This window comes from Eleutherodactylus coqui, chromosome 2, assembly GCF_035609145.1.
Source record: "Eleutherodactylus coqui strain aEleCoq1 chromosome 2, aEleCoq1.hap1, whole genome shotgun sequence".
NCBI classification, from domain to species: Eukaryota; Metazoa; Chordata; class Amphibia; order Anura; family Eleutherodactylidae; genus Eleutherodactylus; species Eleutherodactylus coqui.
In genome coordinates, this window is record NC_089838.1 from 52,573,419 (window position 1) to 52,598,380 (window position 24,962).

The 24,962-nt window shown below is 48.5% G+C and overlaps 1 protein-coding gene across 3 annotated transcripts; it reads right to left on the reverse strand.

Moving 5' to 3' along the window:
• On the reverse strand, positions 1-24,962 carry DCP1B (decapping mRNA 1B). 3 transcript variants are annotated; one of them, XM_066590971.1, is made up of 9 exons: positions 24,795-24,962; positions 22,997-23,037; positions 14,570-14,697; positions 9,208-9,274; positions 8,480-8,612; positions 8,146-8,253; positions 7,208-7,921; positions 6,816-7,046; positions 1-3,108 (listed from the first exon to the last, which is right to left on the reverse strand). In XM_066590971.1, exons 1-9 carry the CDS (start codon positions 24,939-24,941, stop codon positions 3,028-3,030), a joined length of 1,650 nt encoding a protein of 549 aa, XP_066447068.1. In that variant the 5' UTR covers positions 24,942-24,962; the 3' UTR covers positions 1-3,027. The 3 variants fall into 3 exon arrangements, with proteins under 3 accessions (XP_066447068.1, XP_066447067.1, XP_066447069.1); XM_066590970.1 differs by having other exon boundaries at positions 8,122-8,253; XM_066590972.1 differs by lacking the exon at positions 8,146-8,253.

A 24,962-nucleotide genomic window follows, 5' to 3' on the forward strand; every position in this document is an offset into this window, starting at 1 on the left:
GCGCATGCGCCGGGCCGAAGAAAGAAGATCCGGCCGCGAAGGAAGGAAAATCTGCATCGCCCAAAGCAAGTGAGTTTAATTCAGGCGCGGGTCTCCAGCAGATCTGGACGGCTTCCATAGAAGCCTGCGGGAGCCGTCCCCGTGGGAGACCCGCACATAAATGGAGCATGTCCATTTTTTTTCATGCTCCAGAATTTTTTTATTTCACTTTTATTGACCATCCGCGGGTATTTATCTACCCGCGGGTGGTTAATGCATTCCAATGGGGCGCGGATCTGCATGCGGGTGATCCACTGTGGATTTAAATTCTTCTTTTCCCTGTTGACATGAGGCCTTCAGCTGACTCAAAATCCCAGTTATTAATCTCTCCATTGACTGATAGCAGTGTTTCATACCAGCGACATATAGTCTGTGTTTGTACAAACACAATGGAAACAATGGTGAGGATTTTACTGGCTGTCAATTTTGTTAATGAAATACAAAAGAACCATAGCCATGCTAACTGCCACATCCTAGAAGTAAGAAAGGCAGAGGATGGGGGTCAGAAAACCCCTCTTCAAGTGTGACCAGAAACCTTGGGAATTTTAATTGAGCTTTGCTTGTTACAGGATAAACACCTGAACACTCACACTTAACTCATTTAACTTTTTTATTCCCAGGCATGAGAAGAGCTGATACCAGAGAACAGTATCTGATGCACAAAGATGGGTGAATCTCCTGGTGTCATGCTTCATAACAGTCCCCATGCAGCAGTCAGACAGATGACGGTGGGAGCGAATGCAATATGGAGGGAGGGGGGGGGGAGGGGGGGGGGAGACTGTTTTTGTTCTATAACCCAGGCAATTTAAATTTATCCTGTCTGAATCCCTGCTTCCCATTACTCCAGTATCTGCTTGTGACTCATGATCCAGGACTCTGCACATCCAACTATAGATATTCCATATCAGCCACTGCTGTACAACCCAAATACTGGGATATCACATCCAGGGTGTCTGCCGATAGCCGGTGTCTCTGCTCCCTCTCAGCTCTTCTCTTTCTTGTCACACAGTTACACCCTCTCCACTGCAGTCACGTAAGAGAAGCTAGCTACTTCCTCCGGTACTGGTGTCTCCACCGGTCACCAATCCCGGATCCTGGATCACACGCACCAGTGAGAAGAGGTCTCTAGCTGGTATCGAGCACTGGGAGGATGTAGCAGTGGAAGAAGGAGCAGTCGCCTCTGCTTGTCCAGAAGGGGATCCGATAGCTACTTCCTCTCAAGGAAAAAACTGCAAGGAAAACTCAAAACCACGACTGTGCTTTATGCTGCAGCAGCAGCCATTTCCACCCGGAGCATTAAAACAGAGTAACAAACCCGCCGCCCTCCACCAACCCTTACTGGTCAACTCACACTAAATAGGCACTTTATTGGAGCCCCCTCTAGTGGTGCATTGGACCTCCTTCCTTTGGTTTTCAGAACCACAGCAAGTCATCATGGCGTAGATTCCATTGGGTGATAACATTGTTCGGCAGGAATATCGGCCCCTACGGTTAGGAAGCTTCTTGTAGAGCCGCAGATTAGATGGAGGTGCTGACATGTTCTGAGCAGCGGACAGGAAGGGGTCAGCGATTCATGCTGCTTGCACCAAATTCTGACCAACAGAAATATGGTTCCATCTGACCAGGTGATGTTTCTCCACTCAGTGATACATGTTTTGTGCTCTTTTGCTCCCTGGAGTCTCACCTTGCTGGCGCTGGAACTGTTCATCTGCTGTTATAGCCCATTTGTGTGAGTTGTGCGTTCAGATACGTTAGTTGGAGCTCCAGCATTGTATTCGGCTGACTGTGCAACGCCCGTTGGTCAGAACGATTCCGGACATCCTCTTCTGACCCCTTTCAGTGAAGTGTTGCTTACGTCCACAGGATCCCCTTTTACTGGATGTTTTTCATTGATTACGCCATTCTCAGTATACCATTACACGGGAACCCCCGGGCAGTTGGCAGTGAGGCGCCGGCTTGCCTAGCTGACCGGGCCTTGTTGGAAGTCGCTGAGATCGCCGTATTTTCCCATCTAATCGATTCACACAAACTGATCCACTGAGAACTTGTCACGTCATTTTATGCTGCACTCCGGGGTCATGGAGAATTTCCATACAGTCAATTGTGAAAAGGCCGGAGGTCTGATAAGGGGGCCAGTGAGTGTATACATGAACCAGGAAGACCCGGATTAGCAGCGTTACGCATCTTTTCCCCCCATTTAGAAGAAACCTTGATCTGTGTCAGAAACACATAATGTCATACAGCAGCATAGAATCAAACTACAAGGAGTGGGAAAGTTTATCAAAAATAGCTTTCTGAAAAATTAAATTCCGTATTAATCCTGCACAGCCGCTTTTATATAATCACAACTTAAAATATTCAGGCCAGGACTGCAGTGGCCAAAGTGCCTGATAACAGGAAACAATAGAGAGATACTATCTGTCCTACAGTCAGCCTCATCCATGCCAGAGTCTGCTGATAACTGGGTGCACTAGCTTGCATTTAATTTATATAGTCAGTCTCTACTAAGCAGAAATGGCTGATAACAGAACATTAGATTGTATTCAACTGCACATTGAGAACAAAACTGTAGGATTAGATAGACAGTACATACATCTCTATAGCCTCTGTATATAATCTTGGTAGCGGCAATATATAGTAATCCCATTCCTATGGTGCCATCTAGTGTCCGTCGTCAGAACAGCTTTTCTTTGGAATTGATGCAGAACGTCTTTCCGTAATCCATAAAAGAATAATTTACAGTCTGTGACTTCCAAGAAAAAGACGATTATGTCGCTGCGATATGAAAAAATAAATCTAAAGCCAAAATATGGCGCTGAATTACTACAAAGTCCAACTCCCTAAATGATTGGCCATAAGTGTTTGCATGAGGTGCGAATCCCACAAAGGTCCTCCTATCACGTGACCGGCGTCACTGTCCATGTCCTACCCGAGGCAGCTCAGCAGCCGTCGGGCGCTGCTCATCTCTTCATCCGTAGAAAATCCATCTCAACACTTCCCGCCGGCGCCCCCTCTGCTGACAACAGAGATGTACGCCTCATAGATCGTGTTCACAAAGTTCTCATCGTTCTGTGAAGGGAAGAAGGGAGAGAAGGTTGAAGAAGTTTTAGGCTAGGGGTACATGGCGGTGACAGGGGATTGGCAACCAAAGATCAAAGTGCAGACACCATCTTTGAAGTCCATGACAACCTTTGTGGATTTTTTGCGGGTCGCAGCTACTTGCATGCTGCAAAGTGACTGCATTGACTATGAGATTTCTGGATCGCAGAGCTACATCCTTGCTGCAGCCAGAGCCGCCGTGGAGGGTTGCCACCCAGCCAGCAATTACATCCAAAGGCTGGAGCCGTCATTTCTAACTGGCCGCCCGCCTCCATCCACCGCAAACAGGCAGTCGCTCAAAAACCAAGTGCTTCCTGTTTACACAGAAGAAGCCACTTAGTAGTCGTCCCATTTTAACTCGCTGAAACAAAACGACCAACAAATAATTTGTCGCTCAGCGCCTTATCGGGGACCATGCGTACACTGGCCGAAGGTTGACCATAATTGCTAGTTTGAGTGATCATTCGCGTGACTATAGGCTCGGGTAAAGGTACCTTTACCGTACACTGTGAGACACTGGGGGGGCAAGAGAGTGCGTTAAAGTAGTTCATGATGTTGTTGCTCCCCAAGCCAGAGGTAGAGGGGTGGGGGGGAAGAGAAGAAGAGGCACTATTAAGATTGGGGCCACTAAAGGAGGCATTATTACAAGTGGAGTCACTGAATGTAATGTAGGTAATATTATACATTGTGATAAGCCACATACCCTTTTTTTTTAAACTTGGGCAGTTTGTTTGGTGACAAAGGTGAAGTCAGTGGGGTCAACTAGGTTGGGTTACAAAATCCGATACTCTGGCTCCTCAGTACACTGTTCTATTCCTCCACACCGAGGCCTGTAGGCACCTTATCAGCCCCTTTGCACCACCAGGGGGCGATTTGTATGCTTTTTCTTAGCAGCTATAAACAGTTCACAGATAGACCCTTAGTGCAGCAACAGGCAGACAAGGTCATTTCAAGCCAGTGCACGGAGATCACACCACGTCATTTATGCCGCCGGGTATGATAAGACAGAGCGGAAATGCTTAGGAAACTCTGTGGTGAAATCCGCATTGAAAACTGCTTTAAAACCTGCGCCATCAGTGGGGATCCACAGCTGCTTTCACCCTTTCAATAGAACAGCTGATGTCTGCCGTGAATTCGCATCAAAAACCATTTTTGGTGCAGGAATAATGCGGATCTTGCAGTGGATTCTCCACTGCGGAAAGCATGCGGCATTTCCGTTACATATAAACGTACCCCAAGAGTGGTTTGTGGGAGCACATACAATCTGCAGCTATAGGTTTGTACGGAACCCCTTAGATTGAAGCTCCCCTCTAAGACAAAATATATCACTGTAACCCCTTCAGAAGAGGCATATTCATTATTGCACTCCGAACATGCACTGGCACCACACTCTGCCTGTTCTCCATCACATTGAGCATCTCTGGAGGATACGCTTAGGCCATTAATCATTACTGGGTCACACTCCATGTGCTTGCCCTGCTCAAGTCCAGTGTTACCTGACTCCAGTCCTCAGAGACCCCACATGTCATGTTTTCAGGATTTTCTCAGTATTGCACGGGTGATGTAATTATAGTCAGTGCCTCAGACATTGCCACAGGTGTGCTTACTATAGGATATCCTGCAAATATGACCTGATAGGGGGCCCTGAGGACTGGAGTTGGGAAAAACTGCTCCAGACAATTGAAGGGTTGAAGTAAGATCATAAGAGCGATAATGGTTCAATACAGATTCCCCGACCATCCCTCTTCCTGCCCCGCACCACGGTGCATGCGAGACCCTGACAATGCATCTGTCTACTGAAGCACAAGCGCATTTCGTAACAAAAGTGCGCAATGATACATAAAGCTGATGTGGCGGCCTAGTTTGGTATTTAACCTCCTCCCTCCCCAGGATGTACATCCTGGCTGGGAAGCAGTTCCCTCCACAGAAAGTAAGCCTATGTCCCAACAATGGTGAGGCTCAGAAGCTGAGCCAATGTCATCTGCAGCTGTGACTGACAGCTGGCCTCTTGCTACAACAGTGGGGAACAATTCCCATTGATAACCCCTTACATGCCGCAATAATTGTTGATCACGGAATGTAAAAGGGTTCATAGAGGGAGGGCGCTCCTTCTGTGATAGCATCAGCCCTCTGCTATGTAATTGTGGAGGGCCGATTGGTAGCCATGGCTTGTGATTGCTATGATTAGCGATAATACATTGCAGTACAGAAATAAATGAAAAAGAAAAAAAAAAAAAAAAAAAAAAACTAAAACTTTTCTCACTTTCTCTTCTGTTTAAAAAAAAAGCAAAAAAGTAAACCACGTTTGGTATTGCCGCATTCGTAACTATTTGTACAATAAATTGAACACACTGTTTATGCAGCAACCTAACAATGGCACAATTGCTGTTTTTTTCTTCCTGTCCTTGAAAATACAATACAACACATGTACCCAGAAAATGGTACCAATAAAAACTACAACTGTTGACAGAAAAAAAAAGTTTTGGCTGTTGAAAAGTCAAGATAGGAATATGAAAATCCCCAAATAATAGTCGTGTCCTTATGGCCAAAATGGTCTGCGTCACTAAGGGGTGTTCCCACAGGATAAGGAATAAATGCTTGATCACTGGGTAAGGGGGGGTCCAACTGCTGGGACCCCCAGCGATACCGAATGCCTCATGTGAACTGAGCAGCAGTGTGCATATGTGACCACCACTGCATTCACTTCTATAGAGCATAGGTAGATCTGTGCCTCTCCCATAGAAGTGAATGAAGTTGCAGTCAAGCTTGTGCACAACACTCCATTCACTTAGGACATTCAAGTGCGCTGCACTCAGGATCGCTGGTGGTCACAGATTGGGGCATTTAAAAGGTTGACAACCGCAATCCGTGTGAGTGCTGAGTGTGGCTGTTGCAAGCGGGTGTCAGTTGTTAAAGACAGCCGACACCCGCATTGTATGGAGCACGATCGACCCCCTATGCAAAAATCAGAGAGCAAATATGCTCTGTGATTGAATGGCGGGAGTGGGGAGATAACATGAACGTAAATTCAATACACAGAAGAATCACAGATCTTCTCTACTGCGGTGGTCCCCCCCACCCCCTGTTTCGCACACACTGACTGAAATGACAGCTGTACATTCAGTATTCCTGACTCCACTTCAAAACGGGTGGAACTCCGGTTCTGTAATGGCTACTAACATGCCTGTGGTGTCATTTTAAAGCCAAGAATCGTATCTTTAATATTACATGTTGGTAGCCCTAATAGGACGGAGCTACAGCCAATTTAAAGTAGAACGACTTCTGTTTAGCTAAAACTGTAATGTCTTTTTCCTGCAGAAAGAAAGAACAAAGCTCATCCTGCTGGGGGGCAAAAGGGTTAGGCCTCCAACTACTACGGCAGCCTATTTATCTTCCTGATCGCGTCACAGGGGCCTATGAGGTGACAGAAGGAGCTGCTGACCACGGAGATGCTGTGGTCACCACTGACTGCGGCATCTAAGGGATTAAACATGGACTGGTGGCATATGCAGTCCTGGCTGTTCATGCCGAGTGTCAGCTGTATAATACAGTTGGCACTAGCAAGTGGTGACAGCGCCATCACTGTTACAATGGTATAACAGCTCGTGCCAACTGCAAGGGAGCTGCAATGCATTTTTAAAGTGTATCATCATATGGAGGGACTCGTGAGGACTTACCTGAATGAGGTGTAGCAGGACACCCTGGAGCTGACTTCTGGTGAGGATGGTGCTCTGATTACTAGGAGCCTGCAAGGACAAAGGGAGGAGCAGGCTGGCTGGAGTGGACGTAGGCCCTTTAACAGGAAGAGGGGTAGTTTTTGGGTCACTTGCACAGATCTGTGTAAATACTGCGGGACATAGGAGTAGTGATGGTGACACGGTGGCAGGGATACTCTGGGGTGATATTACCTGCGGGGAAAAGAAGATACAGCATTATTTACTGAAGTTCTAAATTCCTTTATGGCCAAGTGTACCCTGGTCATAGAGGGGTTAAGAGGCAACAAAAAAAGGGTCATCCAGGCGCTACATCAATTATGGATAGAGGAGTACGTAGTCCTGGTGGTCATTACCTGGAGCAGCGGGTTACTTTTCTCCCCCAGGGGTAGTTTCTCAGTCCAGGGTGGTTTTGGTGCCCCCTGGGTAATGACTGGGAATTTGGCCGCCATCGCAGGCTTGGGGGTCATCTGCAATTGTTGCTCCTGATGCACCAAATTCAATTTTTTCAAGAACTCTTGAGGAGAAATAGCCCCTGTAGATGGCTGCGAGGGGAGAGGCGCTGAGACAATGGGTGCAGGAGTCCTTTGGTTTTGCTGAGAGGTGCTACAGTAATTAAGGGGGTTGCTGCCCATATCCTTACCCGCTACGCACTGTGCCATGGCTGGGGGTCCTTGATCCAGAGGGGGCATAATGGAATGCTGACCTTGGAGTTTATGGAGAAGGAAGTCACCCCCACAAATCTGTTCATGGCCACATAAGGGGGCGGAGTCTTCCAGCGGTAAAAAGAGGCTACTAAAGACGTCTCCAGGAGGGATGGAGGCACCACTGGGGCAATGCTGGGTTTCTGGGACCTCGGCAACAGGATGCAGATCGGCTCCTCGCACCATCAGCTTTTGGATCGCTGGACAAAGCTGCTTCTCAAAGCTGTCCGTGGAACGCGTCGGCTCCTCGTAGGACAAGGAGCGAACCACTGCCTGACACGCAGAGGGGGAGCGTTTCTGATCTGCGCTTTTTGCTTTTCCAAAGAGGGTGGTGAGAGACAGATGCTGGGGCTCCAAGTCGGTCATCTGCGAAAACAGAAAGCAATAAAGGCAAGACCGACCACAACAAAGCAAACCTCTAACTGGCAGCATCCTCAGAGGTATTGGCAGAATTGTGAATGCAGCTTTGGATGTGATCAGAGTATACGCATAGCAATGGGTACAGTTTTATGTTTTGCCTTCTCTTCCAAGCTGATAAAAGTCAGTGGACCTGCGTGATACGTCACCTTGCTCTGATGCGCGGTTGTCACCTGAGGGGCAGAGTCGCTGGGTTTTACGGCAATGGGTTTGATGAGATTGGGGTTGGTGTGGATGGCTGAAGAGCTGGTCATCATCTTGGGCTCTGAACATGGCTTACACTTTAAACGGGAAGGAGAGAAATGGCGTCAAGAGAGAAACCAGCAGCACGGAGCGATGACATCACAGAATAACTACCAAGGAAGCTGCTGGGTAATGTTAAAGGGGTTGTCAGGGATCATATAGGTCGTCTCCAAGATAGGAATCTGCAGTCTCTGCTCTCCGGAGGATGGGGGTACATGAGAAATGTCCACATGAGTCTCCGACATACAAGTGTTCGTCACTCACCTTGGTGTACTCGTCCTTGGCCTTGTTGAGCATCTGCAGGATATCCACCTCCTTCCCATCCGTGTGCAGGTTCATCGGAGACACCCGGATGTTGGCGGACTGCTGCGCCTTCAGCTGCTCCTGTTGGGTTAAACTAAACGGCACCAAAAGTTACTATGTCTGTGCTGCAAGAAAGTACAAACCCCAATCCTTCACTTCCCTGAGGACTGCGCCCCTAAATGCCGGCTGTGAATGGGGGACATCAAAACGAGTATTGGTGCCACTTTGGCCCACTGACAGCTAATCTAAAATACACTGAACGGCCACTTCATTAGAGCCCCCCCATCTAGTGGCGCGTTCGACTCTATTGGACTTTAGAACTGCAGTTCATCACGGCGTAGATCCAACTAGGGGATGGCATCGTTCTGCAGGAATATCGGCCCCTGCAGACAGGAAGCTTCTTGTAGTTGCCACAGATTAGATGAAGGTCCTGACATACTCTGAGCAGCTGACAAGGCAGCCAAATTCTGACTTTCCATCAGTGCGGTGCAACAGAAATCTGCACTCCGGGGCCTCTAATAAAAGGAGCCGTTCACTGGCTATTAGAATCACTAACATTTCACACTTTGATTTTAGTCCTGTGAATACTTTTCATTTTGTAATGTACAGTTCTCCCAGCAGATGGCGATCTTATGCCCCAATATATAATCACAGACATGCATGCCACCTCCAGGGGGCGCCGCTCTTACTTTTTCATCAGTTCCGCGATTCTTTGGCATTCTTCCTTATTGTAGAACCAGATCCCATAAATAAGAACTGCAAGAGAGAAAAATCAGAGATCTCGCGAATATCAGGTGCGCCCGCTGCCACTACAGATGGAGCAGAGCAACAATGAATTATGTGAAGCTAGTGGTAAAAAAAGGTTAAATTTATTGTGTGTGGAACTACAAGTCTAAGCATGCCTCCTCTTCACTTGTACTCAACACCCTGAAGCTTCAGCGGGACCAATCCAAGGATGGGGCATTTGTAGAACCAGAAGTTCCAGTGTGCCCTGCTGTAGAGAGCCCCTTCGTCTTTTGGTCAGCCGCCAGGCGGCATTAGAGCCGGCATCGCACGTTATCGCACTTCGTGTTTCCATCAGATCAGCACCCCTGACCTGACGCCAGACCAGCTTGCTGCGTCTCTTTCACACTCACAGCGACACCGACACCAATTACACTCTGATAACGAGCGTGAAGGGTACATGGAAAAACTGACAGCTTCCGCAAAATCTGTTCTCAGCCGCATGGCAGGGGGACAGAAACTGCCTGCAGCGGCGATATAAAGAGATGTAGCAGAGCAGACAGAGATGTAACACCACATATGACACAGTAGTAATTGAGCACAGATAATGTAGTAGATGTCATCTGGAGTCCCATGTAACGCCACAGATGACAGTAGTAACTGAGCACAGATAATGTACGTGTTATCTGCAGTCCCATGTAACAACTCCCACGATGCACAGCAGCAGAGTACGCGCAAGCGATACACTGAACCAGCAGATACAAGACCCCTCAGGCTGAGGGTCGCACCTCTTGCTCTGCCTGAGACCCGACTATAAGTCCACCCACCTATCAGGACTTGCAGTGTCAATGATGGGATGCAGAGCCGCTCATGACTACTAGAAGGGGCTCAGTGACAGCGGAATGAAGGTCAATCTCCCCGCACGTTGCAATCAGTAGGACTCTGCAAGCCGACGGTGGGAGGAGCTACAAGTGCTGGGGATTAAGGACAACTTGTGTGCGGAGGCTCACAACTTATTTCTCCAGTAAGGCGGCTATTGGGATGTCGCACTGAATTCTGCAGCGCTCGTCAAACATCGACAGCGGCAAGATGTTTCATTCCTTCATACGTCAGGCTACGGCCACCTACCGGCCGATGGCGAAGGATGCGGCGCGTCGGCCCAGCATGTACTGGAAGGGGAACATGGTGACAGAGACGGAGATGAATTACATCCACATCCCTCCTGGAGGTAGGAAGTACAGGATAAGAAATGTATGTACAGTGAATCCACCAGCAGAATAATGAGTGCAGCTCTGGAGTATAATACAAGATGTAACTCGGGATCAGTACAGGATAAGTAATGTATGTACACAGTGACTCCACCAGCAGAATAGCGAGTGCAGCTCTGGAGTATAATACAGGCTGTAACTCAGGATCAGTACAGGATAAGTAATGTATGTAGATAGTGACTCCACCAGCAGAATAGTGAGTGCAGCTCTGGAGTATAATACAGGGATGTAATTGAGGATCTACCATTAAGGAGTGTGGGTAATTATAGAGTCCTGACTCCTGTTAGAGCCGCCATGTTGCTCAGATTAGTTATCACCCAGCTTTCCCAACAGATTTCCCAACAACAACAACAAAAAAAAACCATGGCTACATATAACGTGAGGACTTGCTAGTAGAGGGCGACTTGAGGACAAATATTTGGGCCAATAATCTATCACAGGATTGCCACCACCGTAGACGTCTCCTCATGTCCCGTGGTTGTTTTGTGCTCCTTCTGCGACACGCAGCAATTAACTGCTATTAATGATAAGTGAGCCTCCTGCACTGGAGAACGGCCGCTGATTGTCACAGCAGAAACCCGACAAGTGAACAATAGCGCAAGCTCCCGGCGCACTGTTTTATCTTTTTACAATTGTGCGCTGTCTCTCTGCCGCTCCGAATTTCGCCGTAGGCTGTGCTGTCACTGAAGGCAGCAATTACATGCAAATAGCAGAAAATAAGGCGGCATCTCTGCAGAGGCTTATTCAACGGTCCCGGCGACTTGTTGTTTCATTAGTTATTGGTAAATTCATAATTTTTTTTGCGACCGATTTGCAAATATTTGATTTATTTATCTATTCATCTATATAATATTCATCTCACCGTTTATAGTGACCTCTTCAGCTTATAGCTCTTGAATACAATGCCAGAATTGCAGTTAATACTGATATTTAAAGGGGTATTAATGATAATATGCCCAATCCATCCTCTGGGAATGACTGTATAGTTCCCAGGCGCCGCCGCGTCGCTCGGTGTGCACAGGGCAAGCGCCGCCACGTCGCCCGGTGTGCACAGGGCAGGCGCCGCAGAGTTGCATTGGGGCAAATGTGGCGTTTACAGCAGTGAAATATCCAGGTAAGATGTACACAGGTATGTTAGATATGACATGCCTGGCAGACGTGGCGCGACTCTATGAGGCGACAAGCACAGCCCTGACAGCAGGTGCCTTCCCCTACAGTTAAATTCCGTCTCTCTGTAATTACGGCAGCAGCTGATCGCTCTCTGATCAGGGCAGTTCCACTGCTGTCAGTCGGCGTCTGCTTCTTGGTGGCGCTCGGAGCTCGAAGCAAAATCATTGACCTGTATCATGTGCCAAGTATGGGGTTATACTTGCCACATGATACAGGTCAATGATTTTGCCAGCTGGACTGGGCATGGTGGGGTCACAACTTAACAGAGGTGGAGGCCGCACCTTTTTGACATACCCAATGGATGAGAAGACTCTAAGTTCTGCAGTTTTTTAAACAGCCTTTTTGTTTCCACTCCTCAACATTTTCAGATCACTGCTTGCAGTCAGTGAACAGACACCCGTCTTGAGGTGCAGAGCTTGTTACAATATATCAGAGTGGTCTTTTATAAGAGCGCCTGTGTCTCTGCTACCCAAACAGAGCCGTCAGTCATCCACTCATTTTGAGGCCTACAATCAGCGGACAGTGGTGGCCACAAGATCAGCTCTGCTACCCCAGAGGGATCATTGCCACGCCAATATCTGAGCGGAAGACACAGTGATGGAGGAATCAGCAAAGCACCTAATGGCAGATCCAGGAATTTAGTACCGAGATCCCCTCCCCCGCACAGAACGATGCTATGCAGAATGATAAGACTGCCAGTAGAACTTCGCCTCCTGCTGCGCTGCATTGTGGGAAATGTAGGGTTCACAACTAAATCTGCTACAATAATGTTAAGACCCGCCGTATACCTACAACTGCCAGCCGAACGATCGTGTGTTTAGAGAGGGAAGGTGCTGTTAGACACATTTGGCGGCGACTTATCTCCCGCGGAACAAGAACACTGGGCACTAAAATTCGACGTCCGCGATTCTTCTACCCAGGGAGAGCAGAGTGGGTCCCATACATACTAAAGAGTCATCTGGCACCGCGGTTATGGGCCAGTTCGGATAACAAAACCAATGTATTTGGGGGCCTTAAAGTGACCCTCCGGTCCCAGACAAACCAAGATGGCGGCAATGCTTCTCTGACTACCTGATGCACCCTGTGCATACATAGTCTGGACACTATGTATTGGCCCGTGTGGCTCATGTGAGCAGCGCTGACCAATGAAGCAGAGTCTAGTGTCTTTGACTACCTGATGCGGCCTGTGCATTGGTAGTCTGAGTAGCGGTGCCACCATCTTGGTTTGTCCAGGACCAGAAGATCACTTTAAAGGGGTTTTCCAGGCAAATGTCCTTAGCACAAGTCATTAATCGTTGATTGCTGGTGAACTGCAGCTCGGGATTCCGACGATCAGCTGATTGTAAGGTCCGCTGTCAGTTCAGCGGGGCTAAGCATCATCATTGGAGTCAGAGCAGGAAGTCTCAGAGGTGGCTTCACTTCCACTGAAAGCAATGAAAGTGAAGCCACCTTTTACACTTCCAGCTGCACCTCCAATGACAGCGGGCTGGACGATCAGCTGATCGCCAGGGATGCCAAGCCGCAGATTCCCTACACCCCACGGTTAGTGCCCACAGTTAGTGTGCATGTTTTTACATACATGTACAGTCCTGTGTGCCATCCACAAGCAGTTTTTAATTTTTTTTTACACTTTCGTGTGCCAACTGCTTTTCACAGATGCAAAAAGAAAAAGACAAACCCAATTCTTTTTTCCAGTAACTTTCAGGAAATACGGACAGCATACGAACCGCAGTGAGGCCGTTTTTACATGGGCCATTTTCTCGTGCGAGTTTTGTGCATTTCGAGACGCATGAAGACAGAATCCATTATTTTCAGTTGCCAATTTACATGTCCCGTTTTTCTCTCGCAGAAATAGAGAAGTTGCGGCGTTTGACATTTATCTGCAATTCTGCAGAAAACTTGCCTATTATTTCTTATGGGTGAGCTAAAAATTGCATCACACTCATATTTACATGCGAGTGTGTTGTGATGTATAAATTGACCTGTTAAAACCACACGCGGTTTTGTACCACGATGCAACACTTCTCTCAAATCGCATCACGCTCACAGACAAAATCGTGGGTTTAAGAATGAGTTTCTCGGAGCGATATTGCACTCGCCTGTGTGAATACAGCCTTACTGGTGTCTGTTTTTTCTATCCCCATTTATTTAAATGGGTGCGTTCCGTCCTTGGACCAGATCAGAATAGCACATGCGATGATTTTTCTTCATGCAGTCCGTGTCTGCGTGAAGAAAAACTTGGTGGGTTGTGTTGTCACATAGAATAATATATGTCCATATGGAATCATGTTGTTTTTAAACGGACGGAAAAATAAGCCTAAGCAGAACTGTGAATGCAGCTCTGGTTGTGACTTAAGTAGGAGACCTAGTGTAAGCGAGGATCAGTAGATTGCTGATCCTGAGAATAAGACTCGGGTTACAGCGCAACTTGTTGGCGTGTGACCAAAGACTGCTGCATCTCCCTCATACTGAGGTTTGCGGGTCACGTGCGAGTCACCATGACCTCAGTGTGAGGTTGCAGAACTACATGGCGATCTTTGGTCGCGCAACCCCTGTCGTGGCCAGAAGCCGCCCTACAGCCTCAGGAGACACAGTGTCGCCTGCACATTCTTTCAGTGCACTGTGGTGCCAAGGCCATAGCACAAAACCAGCACAGCAGACCCATGTGGGGGTCCAAGCTCTGGGACCCAGTGATATCCTATGTAATATAGGAGAACCCCTTTAATAAGCCCCGCCCCAGATCCAAACAGTCATAAGTAAGAGGGTGCAGTTGTCACTTACAACCCTTGACCATCACTGTCATTTACCAGTCCTCAGGCCCCAGTGTGCTCCTAACCACTGCACCCCCTACCGCAGTTTCTGGGGGTCCCCAGATGGCAGTAGTACTCACATCTGGCATTTCTGTACAGCAGAAAGGGGTCTTGCAGCTGAAACTCCAGGTCTTTGGTGATGGGCTCCGTGCGGTTCTCCATGCTCAGCCGGTTCATGATGGTGAAGCCATGTTTAGGGGACGCGGATCTACGGGGTGAAGCAATGAAGACAAATCAGATACCGAAAGACCCCAAAACAATAACCTGAACCTACAGATTATCCCAGGGCTCTGACCAAAGAATTCGGTGCCGGATTAAAGTGAAAACCTGGCATTCAGTTTCTGATCACTTCAGCACAGAACTATTTCCGTAGCGCTCATTGAAGTGACTACGAGCTACGGGAACAGCGCTCCCACAGACTCTGGCCGCGAGTCCAGTTACTATAGCAGCAATGACCCATCTGAACTATGGAAAGCTGATGTGTGAATACTCTTTAAAGGTGTATTCACACGACCGTTATGCTCACGCGATATTTGAGCGTTGCAAGACACACGGAAATACAATGGGTGTACTTTTTTTTGGAATTTTGCATGAGTGAAGAACGCGCATAAAAATTGCGTGTACCGTGACCCGTTTTTATCGCAAAGTGAATTGCACTCGCTTAGGAATGCGCATGTTTACCAGCACAATATCGGTCAAAGTTTCTTAGACGTATATCACACTTCTATGTGTGTATACAGCCTATGGGCTCATTCACACAAGCGTATTTGTGCAATTTCTGTGCACCTAAAATACAGTTAATAAAAAATTCACATGAACGTATTTTTAACGCGATGTTCGATGACGTTAAAAAAAATGTGGCTTGATACTTTTTGGGGTGTATAATGCACCACAACAGGCCATTGAAGAGAATGGGCGGGCGCAAATACACAGGCCCTTCTGTGTACTTTTTTGTGTTCTCAAATTTGCACTGTATTAGCGCGCACGAAAACCCGCAGATGGTCACACCCTTATCTGTCATGTATGCTGTGATTGATTGCTGTGAAACGGGAGGAGGGGCTCGCACTCAGTTTGGAAATGAAAAAACGCACAGGACCTTACACACACTGCGGCGTCCCAATACAGGACAAGATCCCCGTTCGGTGAAAAAACACATTGTTGTGATTAGGAATTCACACTTTACTGCAGCGTTCGCACCGACAAACTGCAGCAATGCAAAGAATGATAAAATCAGCAAATGCTTCTTAATATTTGACCCGCAGCGTCAGTTGTGCCTTGCACTGGTTGTGGATTTACTGCACTGAAAAAAAAAAAAAAAAAAAGGCTGCAACATGTGGAATCTGCTTTAGGCCACTCTCATATGGTAGATTTAAAGAGACAGTTACCTACTTTTATCCCTATGAGCTAAGCTGTAAGTAGGTGGCCCACTGAGTCCGGTGATGTAAGCGTTAGACTTACCTCCCCCATCGTTTCCCTGCTATGAGCGGCGCTGCTAAGTAGTCCGCCCATTATAAATCAGAGCAGCAGCTTTCAGCGCTCACACCGGCGGAGGCAAGTATAGTCTCACATCCCTGGACTACTTACACGTGAAACCACTGTGACACAGACGCTTTTTTTTTTAAGCGCACATGATAAAAACTCAAATACACATGCAAAAAAAAACCCAAACAAACAACCAGGTGCAGATACCCAGGTAACACGCCACTTACCGGTCCATGAATATGCTACAAATTCATAAACCGAAACTAAATACGTCTGTGTGATTGAACCCTAAAGGGGGCCATAAAAACACGTACCCTCTGCCAACAGCGCATTTGTTATGTGTATTATCGCCAGGCGTGTGACTGCCGGGACCTCCAGCCATCGCCAAGGGTGCTGCTCTCGAGTGCCCCGTGTGAATGGAGCTTTACTGCGCATGTGTGACCCCCGCTGCATTAATTTAAATGACCGCTGTACTCTGCAATCCCCATGAATAGTGTGATCGTCACATGAGTGCTGGATAACTAACCGATCATTGGGGTTCCACCGGTAGAACTTGCTCTAGTCCCAAGAAGAGGAGCCAGCCACTGTCGCACATTTGTTCCGCCACTCTATTCATTTCAATGGGAGTGCGGGAGATAGCAGAGTGCTTGGACTCATGTTCTAAGACCCCCGTTCTCGGGATTGGTGGAAGTCGGATCCCCACCAATCAGCTAGTTATTCCCTATTATGTGAACATGGGATAAGTTAAAAGGCTTTTCTCTATGAAGACATCTTACCGCTCTACAGGATGGGGAATAAAAGTCTGATGGCTTGGGGTCCGACCGCTGGGCCCCCCAATAACTCTGAGAACTGTGCGCCTAAATGCCCCATGTGACTGGGGCGGTTGTCACACAGGCTCTGTTCTTCCATTCACTATTACGGGATGGAGGGAGCTTGTGATCGCCGCCTGTCCCATTGAAGTGAATGAAGAGGCGGTGGAACATGCACATGGGGTATTTAGGGGGGCACTTCTCAGGACTGCTGGGGGTCCCAATGGTGTACAGGATTCTTCTGTACAGGAAATAATTGTCTTTGGTCAGAAAACCTCTTTTTTTTACATGGGAGAACCCCAATAACTCCTTCCTGCCTCAGCATGTAAACTTACGTCCTGGCTGGGAAGGGGTTCCCGCCAATGGATATAAACATATGTCCTACGGATGGCGGGGGCCCAGGAGCTGCGCCATCTGCATTGGGAAATGGCTGTGACTGACAAACAGCTGCAACTGTCATCGGCCGCCGCTATGTATTTGCGGAGTGAGGTTGTGTTGTCAATGTAACGGATGCCAGACAATGGCTTATAATTGCTATAAGAAGCGATAATGCATTGCAGTACAGTATATTACAGTGCGGTCATAGCATCACAGGTTCAAGTCCCCAACAGGGATATGAGAAAAATAAATAAATAGTTAATAAAAGAACTTTTTTTTTTTTGCACGCTTGGTATCATTGCATCTGTACAATAACTTGTACAACATGTAGAAAGAATGTCTCTCGTCATTTATGTTGCATGATTAACCCCTTCCTTCCCCATGACGTAAGGGTACGTCATGGGAGTGGGGTACTTCCTGCAAAATGACGTACCCTTACGTCATAGGGATAGCGCGAGATCATGACAGCGGGAGCCGGCTGTCAATCAGAGATGCGCCCCCGCTGTTCACCCCTTCCCTGCAACGATCTATGTAGATCAAGGCACGGGAAGGGTTCACAGAGGGAGCACGCTCCCTCTGTGAAGTCCCGGGCTCTCGCGATATACTCGCAGAGAGCCCGGCCTGTTGCCATGGCAACAGGACACCAGATACTGGCGTCCTGTATTGCCAGAGCCTATGATCGCTGTATAAGCGATAAGGCATGGCAGGACAGAACTCCTGCCATGCCTTATCATAGCGATCATCAGTGCTGTGCTTTAAGTCCCCCAGAGGGACATAGATGGTGTAAAAAAAAAAAAAAAGGAAAAGAAACCTTTTTATGCTTTTTCTCATATTAGCATAAAAAAAAGGTAAAAAAAATTAGAATGCCACATATTTTGTGTAGACGCGTCCATAACGACATGTGAAAAAATGCAATAGAAATGATCAAAAAAGCTGTATATTCCCCAAAATGCCACCAATAAAAACTACAGTTCGTTTTGCAAAAAATAAGCCCTCTCAGAGCTCCGTACATAGAAAAATTAAAAGTTACAGGACTTTGAATGCAGTGATTTAGAAAAAAAACATTTCCAAAAAAGGGTTTTTATTGCAGAAAAGTGTAAAAACCTAAAAAAAATTTGGTATCGTTATAACCGTACCGACCCGCAGAAAAAGTGTATTGTGTCATTTATGGTGCATAATTAATGCTGTAAAAAAAAAAAAAAAAATCTATGGCAGAATTGATGCGTCTTCTCTCCGTCATAAAAAAAAAAGAAAACTTTTACAATATAGTCTATGTACCCAAAAATGGCACCATCAAAAACTATAGTTCGCCACGCAAAAAACAAGCCCTCACACGGCCGCGTCGACGGAAAAGTCAAAAAGTTATGGCTTTTGAAAAATGGAGATGAAAATCCGCCACAAATCGTTGCGTCCTTAAGCCCAAAATAGGCCCTGTCCTTAAAGGGTAAAGGACGCCTGCACACGGACAGGTCGGATTCAGCATGCGTGATCCCGCAGCGGAATTCGACCCTGTGTACCTGTCCGCAGTCTATAATATGCGCTGCAAATGTGCCACAATTCCAAGTTATTCCCTATCCACTGCTGATTGTGGGGGTCTCACTCTTCTGTCACTGTGGGGGCCGTTTCTTCCCCTACAAGGACACCACTGTGAATAGAGCGCCAGCTGAACACATGCAGTCAGCGCTTCATACATTTTAATGGGAGCAACAGAAGTACCTCAGCGAGCGCTGCTTGGGCAGCTCGGCAGTCCCACTGAAAGCGAGGGTGCCCTTGTGCCACCAATGCTTCATTCCGTCTCCTCCTCACTGCGGGGGGTGCAGTAACCAACACCCTGAGGAGGACGGGGAACACGGGACCCCCATTCTTGAGGTCAGTGGGAGTCTCAGTAGTAATGCTCCTTTTACACCTAACAGGCCAATCCTCATTGGGTATCGTGAACTTTTCGCTCAGTGTTTTACGTTCCTCGTATGTGAAGCTCTGAAGATCAGCGGTTAAACGCTACGAGAAGCCAGCGAGCGACACTGATGTTTATGCTAAAACTGAATGGCTAACAAGAAGCGCACAATTTTCGTTCGTTGTTCAGTCTTCGGCTCAGGTTTCAACTTAACGATCTAAACACAGCATAAGCCCCCCAATGATTGGCTTATATGGTGTTGTGCTAAGATGGCGCCCACTGTGCTCTAGTAGGGTACATGAAGGTCATAAAGCAGGGTCCTGCGTCGTCCTTGTACTACAGGATGACCCCTGACCTATAATGATAGATATCCCTGCAGCAGCTTCCCTGATCAGCTGATTACTGGGGTGTCAAGCATGAAATTCTGGGATGATTCGCTGCCTTTTGGGGAGGGCTGTGCATGTTGGCTTAACCCCTTTAGCCCCAAGGATGCAATAATCTTTCAGGGATTTTCATCTCCACTTTTTATAAACCACCACTTTTGGATTTTTCCCTGGAGGGTGCTCTGTAGGGCTTTTTTTTTTTGCGTTGCGAATTGTAGTTTTTATTGGGACCATTTTGGGGTATATACTGCTTTTTTGATCACTTTTATTGCATTTTTGGGGGAGTTGAAAAAGCATTTTGGTCCCGTTTGTTTTTTACTTCTTTTTAACAGTGTTTAATGTGCAGGATGAAATTAAACTCAGTGTGATGTCCGGTTAGTTGCGGGTGCGACGATACCAAATGTGTGGTTGTTCTTTTAAACAAAAAGGAAGTGGGCAAGACAAGTTTTTTTTGTATTACTAGGTTTTGGTTTTTTTTTTATGTTTCTGTAGGGATTTGTGATGCAATGATAATACAATAGTAATAATAAAAAATGTCGGGTCACAACAGCCCATCGGCCCTTCACGATTATGTAGCTGAGGGCTTATGACGTCACAAGGGGGCGCCCTCCCTCTGGTAACCTTTTACACGCTGCGATCGACATTGTTCACAGCATGTACGGGATTTACATCCGCGTTTGCCCAATTACTGCGGTGGGCGGCCAACTGTCAGTCGCTCCCCACCGTGAATTGCATAGGCTGAGCTTCTGACCCCATGCCACCCATAACACGTTAGCTGGGCAGCGAAGAGGTTAAAGGATATGTTCACACACATTGGAAAAACCGCATTAAAACCTGCGGACTTTGATGTGAATCCGCAGCCGATCCACATCAGAAACAGCACTAGATAATAATAATAATCTTTATTTGTATAGCGCCAACATATTCCGCAGCGCTTACATAGACAGGGGGAATACAGAAAAACAAAAAGTACAAAAAATTACAGAACCACGGTTACAATCGTAATCAGTTGATGGAAACAGTAGGGGTGCGGGTCCTGCTCCAATGAGCTTACATACTACAAGTAATGGGGTGATACAGAAGGTAAAATGGCTGGAGATGTGCACAGTATGGCGAGGTGGAGAATGAGGGATGCTATATACAGACAATGGTCAGACATTTAGCTATGCGACAGCAGGGTCAGTATGACTGCAGGAGCGGTTTATGATGGCTAGCAGGGATTGCAGTCAGTAGGTCAGGGAGTATATTATCAGGCAGCCTATAGAGGAGTTTGTTTAGAGAATTCGGTATGCCTCCCTGAAGAGGTGCGTTTTTAGAGCACGCCTAAAGTTTTTCGAGTCCTGGATTGCTCGGGTAGCCTTTGGTAGTGCGTTCCAGAGGACCGGTGCTGCTCTGGAGAAGTCTTGGAGGCGGGAATGAGAAGTTCGAATTAGAGGGGTGCGCAGTCTAGTTTCGTTTGCCGAGCGGAGAGCCCAAGCTGGGTGATGGATTGAGATAAGGGAGGCGATATAGGGGGGCGCTGCGCTGTGGAGAGCTTTGTGGATGAAGGTAGTGAGTTTAAATTGAATTCTGTATTTAACGGGCACCCAGTGCAGTGACCGGCGCAGGGCAGAGCCGTCTGAGTAGCGGCTGGACAGGAATAAGAGCCTGGCTGACGCATTCAGGATGGATTGGAGGGGGTAGAGTCTGGTGCAGGGAAGGCCGATCAGCAACTAGTTGCAATAATCGAGACGTGAGTGGATGAGGGCAACAATAAGCATTTTCAACGTGTCTATGGTGAGAAAAGAGCGGATTCTTGCGGAGTTCTTGAGGTGCAGCTGACATGTTCGGGCGAGAGATTGGATGTAGCGGGTAAGAGGAGAACCAGGAGAGAGCAGTGTCCTTTAGGCCGATGGAGCGTAGCATACTGAGGAGGAGTTTGTGGTCAACAGTGTCAAATGCTGCGGAGAGGTCGAGCAGGATCAGTAGGGAGTAATCACCCCTCGATTTGGCTGTCAGTAGGTCATTGGATACCCTTGTAAGGGCAGTTTCTGTCGAGTGTTGGGTCGGAAACCAGACTGTAGGGGGGTCGAGGAGCGAGTTCTCTGATGGATAGCTTACAAGGCGGGAGTAGACCAGCCGTTCTAGTAGTTTGGAGATGAAGGGGAGGTTAGAGATGGGTCGGTAATTGGCAACGTCAGTCGCGTCAAGAGTCGGCTTCTTTAGCAGTGGGGATATGATGGCATGTTTGAAAGAAGAGGGGAAGATGCCAGAGGTCAGAGAGGTTGACTATAGTGGCGAGATAGGAGATTACCACTGGGGAGAGGGATCGGAGGAGGTGTGAGGGGAGAGGGTCGCTAGCGCAGGTGGTAGGGCGAGCAGAGAAGAGCAATTTGGAGACTTCTTCCTCTGTCGTTGGTCTGAGTACAGACAGTGAGAAGGAGCTAGATGTAGTGCTGACAAGACTAGGGTCAGGGCTAGTCTGAGATTGGGAAGTTATTTCTTGATGGATGTCAATTTTCTTTTTGAATTAGGCAGCCAGCTCAACAGCAGTGAGATCCATCACAGGGGGCTGCGGTTTAGGGCTGAGAAGGGAGTGGAAAGTATCAAAGAGCCGTTTAGGGTTGTGCGATAATGAGGAGACGAGAAAGGTGAAGTAGACTTGTTTGGCATGAAGGAGGGCGAGGTTGTAGGTTCTGAGCATGAATTCGTAGTGGAGAAAGTCTGTGGATGTTTGCGACTTCCTCCACAGCCGTTCAGCACTTCTAGAGCACCGCCGGATGAAGTGCGTTTGAGGCGTGAGCCAGGGTTGGCGCGTTCTACATCGGATGGCTTGGATCCTGGGGGGAGCCGCTTCATCCAGGGCATGTTTGAGAGCGGTGTTGTAGTGATCGGCAGCCAGGTTGGGGCAGGAGAGGAGAGAGATGGGGGACAGAGGACTGTAGGGATTCAGCAAAGTTCTGGGTGTGAATGGCCTTAAGGTTCCTGTAGGTACTGTAGGTAGGTGGGTCTGGAGAGATGTTAGGGACCGTGACAGAAAGAGAGGAGGTTATGATCCGAGAGCGGGAGAGGGGAGTTAGTGAAGTTGGAAGCAGAGCAGAGCCGGAGGAAGACCAGATGAAGAGTATTGCCATCCTTGTCAGTGGGAGAGGCTGTGAGTTGAGAGAGACCAAGGGAGGAGGTGAGTGATAGAAGCTGAGAGGCAGATTGGGAGTTGGGGTCGTTAGTGGGGATGTTAAAATCGCCTAAGATGAGGGTTGGGATTTCACAGGATAGGAAGTGGGGGAGCCAGCCGGTCCAAAAACAGGCGACGAGCACCAAGGGGGCGGTAGATAACTGCTACTCGCATGCACAGCGGGCGGAAAAGCCGTAACGTATGTACCTCAAATGATGGAAAAGTGAGTGAGGGTACAGGGGGGAGGGTATCGGCGCAGATTCGTAGCCGCTAAGTGTGAACGTACCGTAAGGGTCACACGAAACCTGCGTTGGAGCGCAGACTGCGGTTATTGCAGGTTATAACAACCTGGGACCACTGTTAACCCTTTATATTTACCCACAGCCATCTGCAGACCCTGCGCTTACCTCGTGTACACGAACAGCGTCCCCTCTACCTCAGTCTTCTCCTGCAAGGCAAGAAAAAGGGGTTCAGAGACAGAAAAGGGATTGCAGGATGAGCAGCTACTGTTCCCTGTGATCAGCCACATCAGGCGGGGAGTATCTGACCGCAGGATGAGCAGCTACTGTTCCCTGTGATCAGCCACCACCGGCGGGGAGTATCTGACCGCAGGATGAGCAGCTACTGTTCCGTCTGATCAGCCACCACAGGCGGGGAGTATCTGACCGCAGGATGAGCAGCTACTGTTCCCTGTGATCAGCAACCACAGGCGGGGAGTATCTGACCGCAGGATGAGCAGCTACTGTTCCCTATGATCAGCCACATCAGGCGGGGAGTATCTAACCGCAGGATGAGCAGCTACTGTTCCCTGTGATCAGCAACCACAGGCGGGGAGTATCTGACCGCAGGATGAGCAGCTACTGTTCCCTATGATCAGCCACATCAGGCGGGGAGTATCTAACCGCAGGATGAGCAGCTACTGTTCCCTGTGATCAGCCACATCAGGCGGGGAGTATCTAACCGCAGGATGAGCAGCTACTGTTCCCTGTGATCAGCCACATCAGGCGGGGAGTATCTAACCGCAGGATGAGCAGCTACTGTTCCCTGTGATCAGCCACATCAGGCGGGGAGTATCTAACCGCAGGATGAGCAGCTACTGTTCCCTGTGATCAGCCACATCAGGCGGGGAGTATCTAACCGCAGGATGAGCAGCTACTGTTCCCTGTGATCAGCCACATCAGGCGGGGAGTATCTAACCGCAGGATGAGCAGCTACTGTTCCCTGTGATCAGCCACATCAGGCGGGGAGTATCTAACCGCAGGATGAGCAGCTACTGTTCCCTGTGATCAGCCACATCAGGCGGGGAGTATCTAACCGCAGGATGAGCAGCTACTGTTCCCTGTGATCAGCCACATCAGGCGGGGAGTATCTAACCGCAGGATGAGCAGCTACTGTTCCCTGTGATCAGCCACATCAGGCGGGGAGTATCTAACCGCAGGATGAGCAGCTACTGTTCCCTGTGATCAGCCACATCAGGCGGGGAGTATCTAACCGCAGGATGAGCAGCTACTGTTCCCTGTGATCAGCCACATCAGGCGGGGAGTATCTAACCGCAGGATGAGCAGCTACTGTTCCCTGTGATCAGCCACATCAGGCGGGGAGTATCTGACCGCAGGATGAGCAGCTACTGTTCCCTGTGATCAGCCACATCAGGCGGGGAGTATCTGACCGCAGGATGAGCAGCTACTGTTCCCTGTGATCAGCCACATCAGGCGGGGAGTATCTAACCGCAGGATGAGCAGCTACTGTTCCCTGTGATCAGCCACATCAGGCGGGGAGTATCTGACCGCAGGATAGGCAGCTACTGCTCCCTTGGATCGGCCACATGAGGTGGGAAGTATCTGACTGCAGGATAGGCAGCTACTGTTCCCTGTGATCTGCCACATCAGGTGAGTAGTATCTGACTACTGGATAGGCAGCTACTGCTCCCCTGGATCAGCCAAATCAGGTGGGAAGTACCTGACTGCAAGATAGGCAGCTACTGCTCCCTTGGATCAGCCACATCAAGTGTCAAGGATATCACGCTATTATCAGAGTGACCAGCAGGGGGCGCTGTGGTCTCACGGCCTCGTCCACCTCTGTGATGTTGGTTAGCACAACGCCGCCTGGAGACAACAGCAGTACGCCCCCCGACAACTGTACAGAGGGGTCTCCGCTCCCCCGGCTGAGCTCTCAGGACAGTCTGGGGCTGCGGCCTGCACTCACCCATTCGTTAGCCTTATGACTGAAGGTGTAGAGCGCCACCTGGCTGGCCACGTCCACGATGCTCTGGATGTACGGGTCCTGCCGCCGGAGAGCCGCCAGGCTGATGTCCAGGCCCCGGCCCAGAGGGCCGCTCCCGGGCGCCGCCATTTCCCTCAGACCTGACAGAGC

Excerpts from the sequence above, each read along its gene's own strand:
- DCP1B (XM_066590970.1), bottom strand. The coding sequence starts at position 24,941 with ATGGCGGCGCCCGGGAGCGGCCCTCTGGGCCGGGGCCTGGACATCAGC. Across the intron at positions 8,254-8,479 it reads CCAAGGACGAGTACACCAAG|TGTAAGCCATGTTCAGAGCC; the intron begins GTGAGTGACGAA and ends TCCCGTTTAAAG. Across the intron at positions 7,047-7,207 it reads AAAGTAACCCGCTGCTCCAG|GTAATATCACCCCAGAGTAT; the intron begins GTAATGACCACC and ends TTTTCCCCGCAG.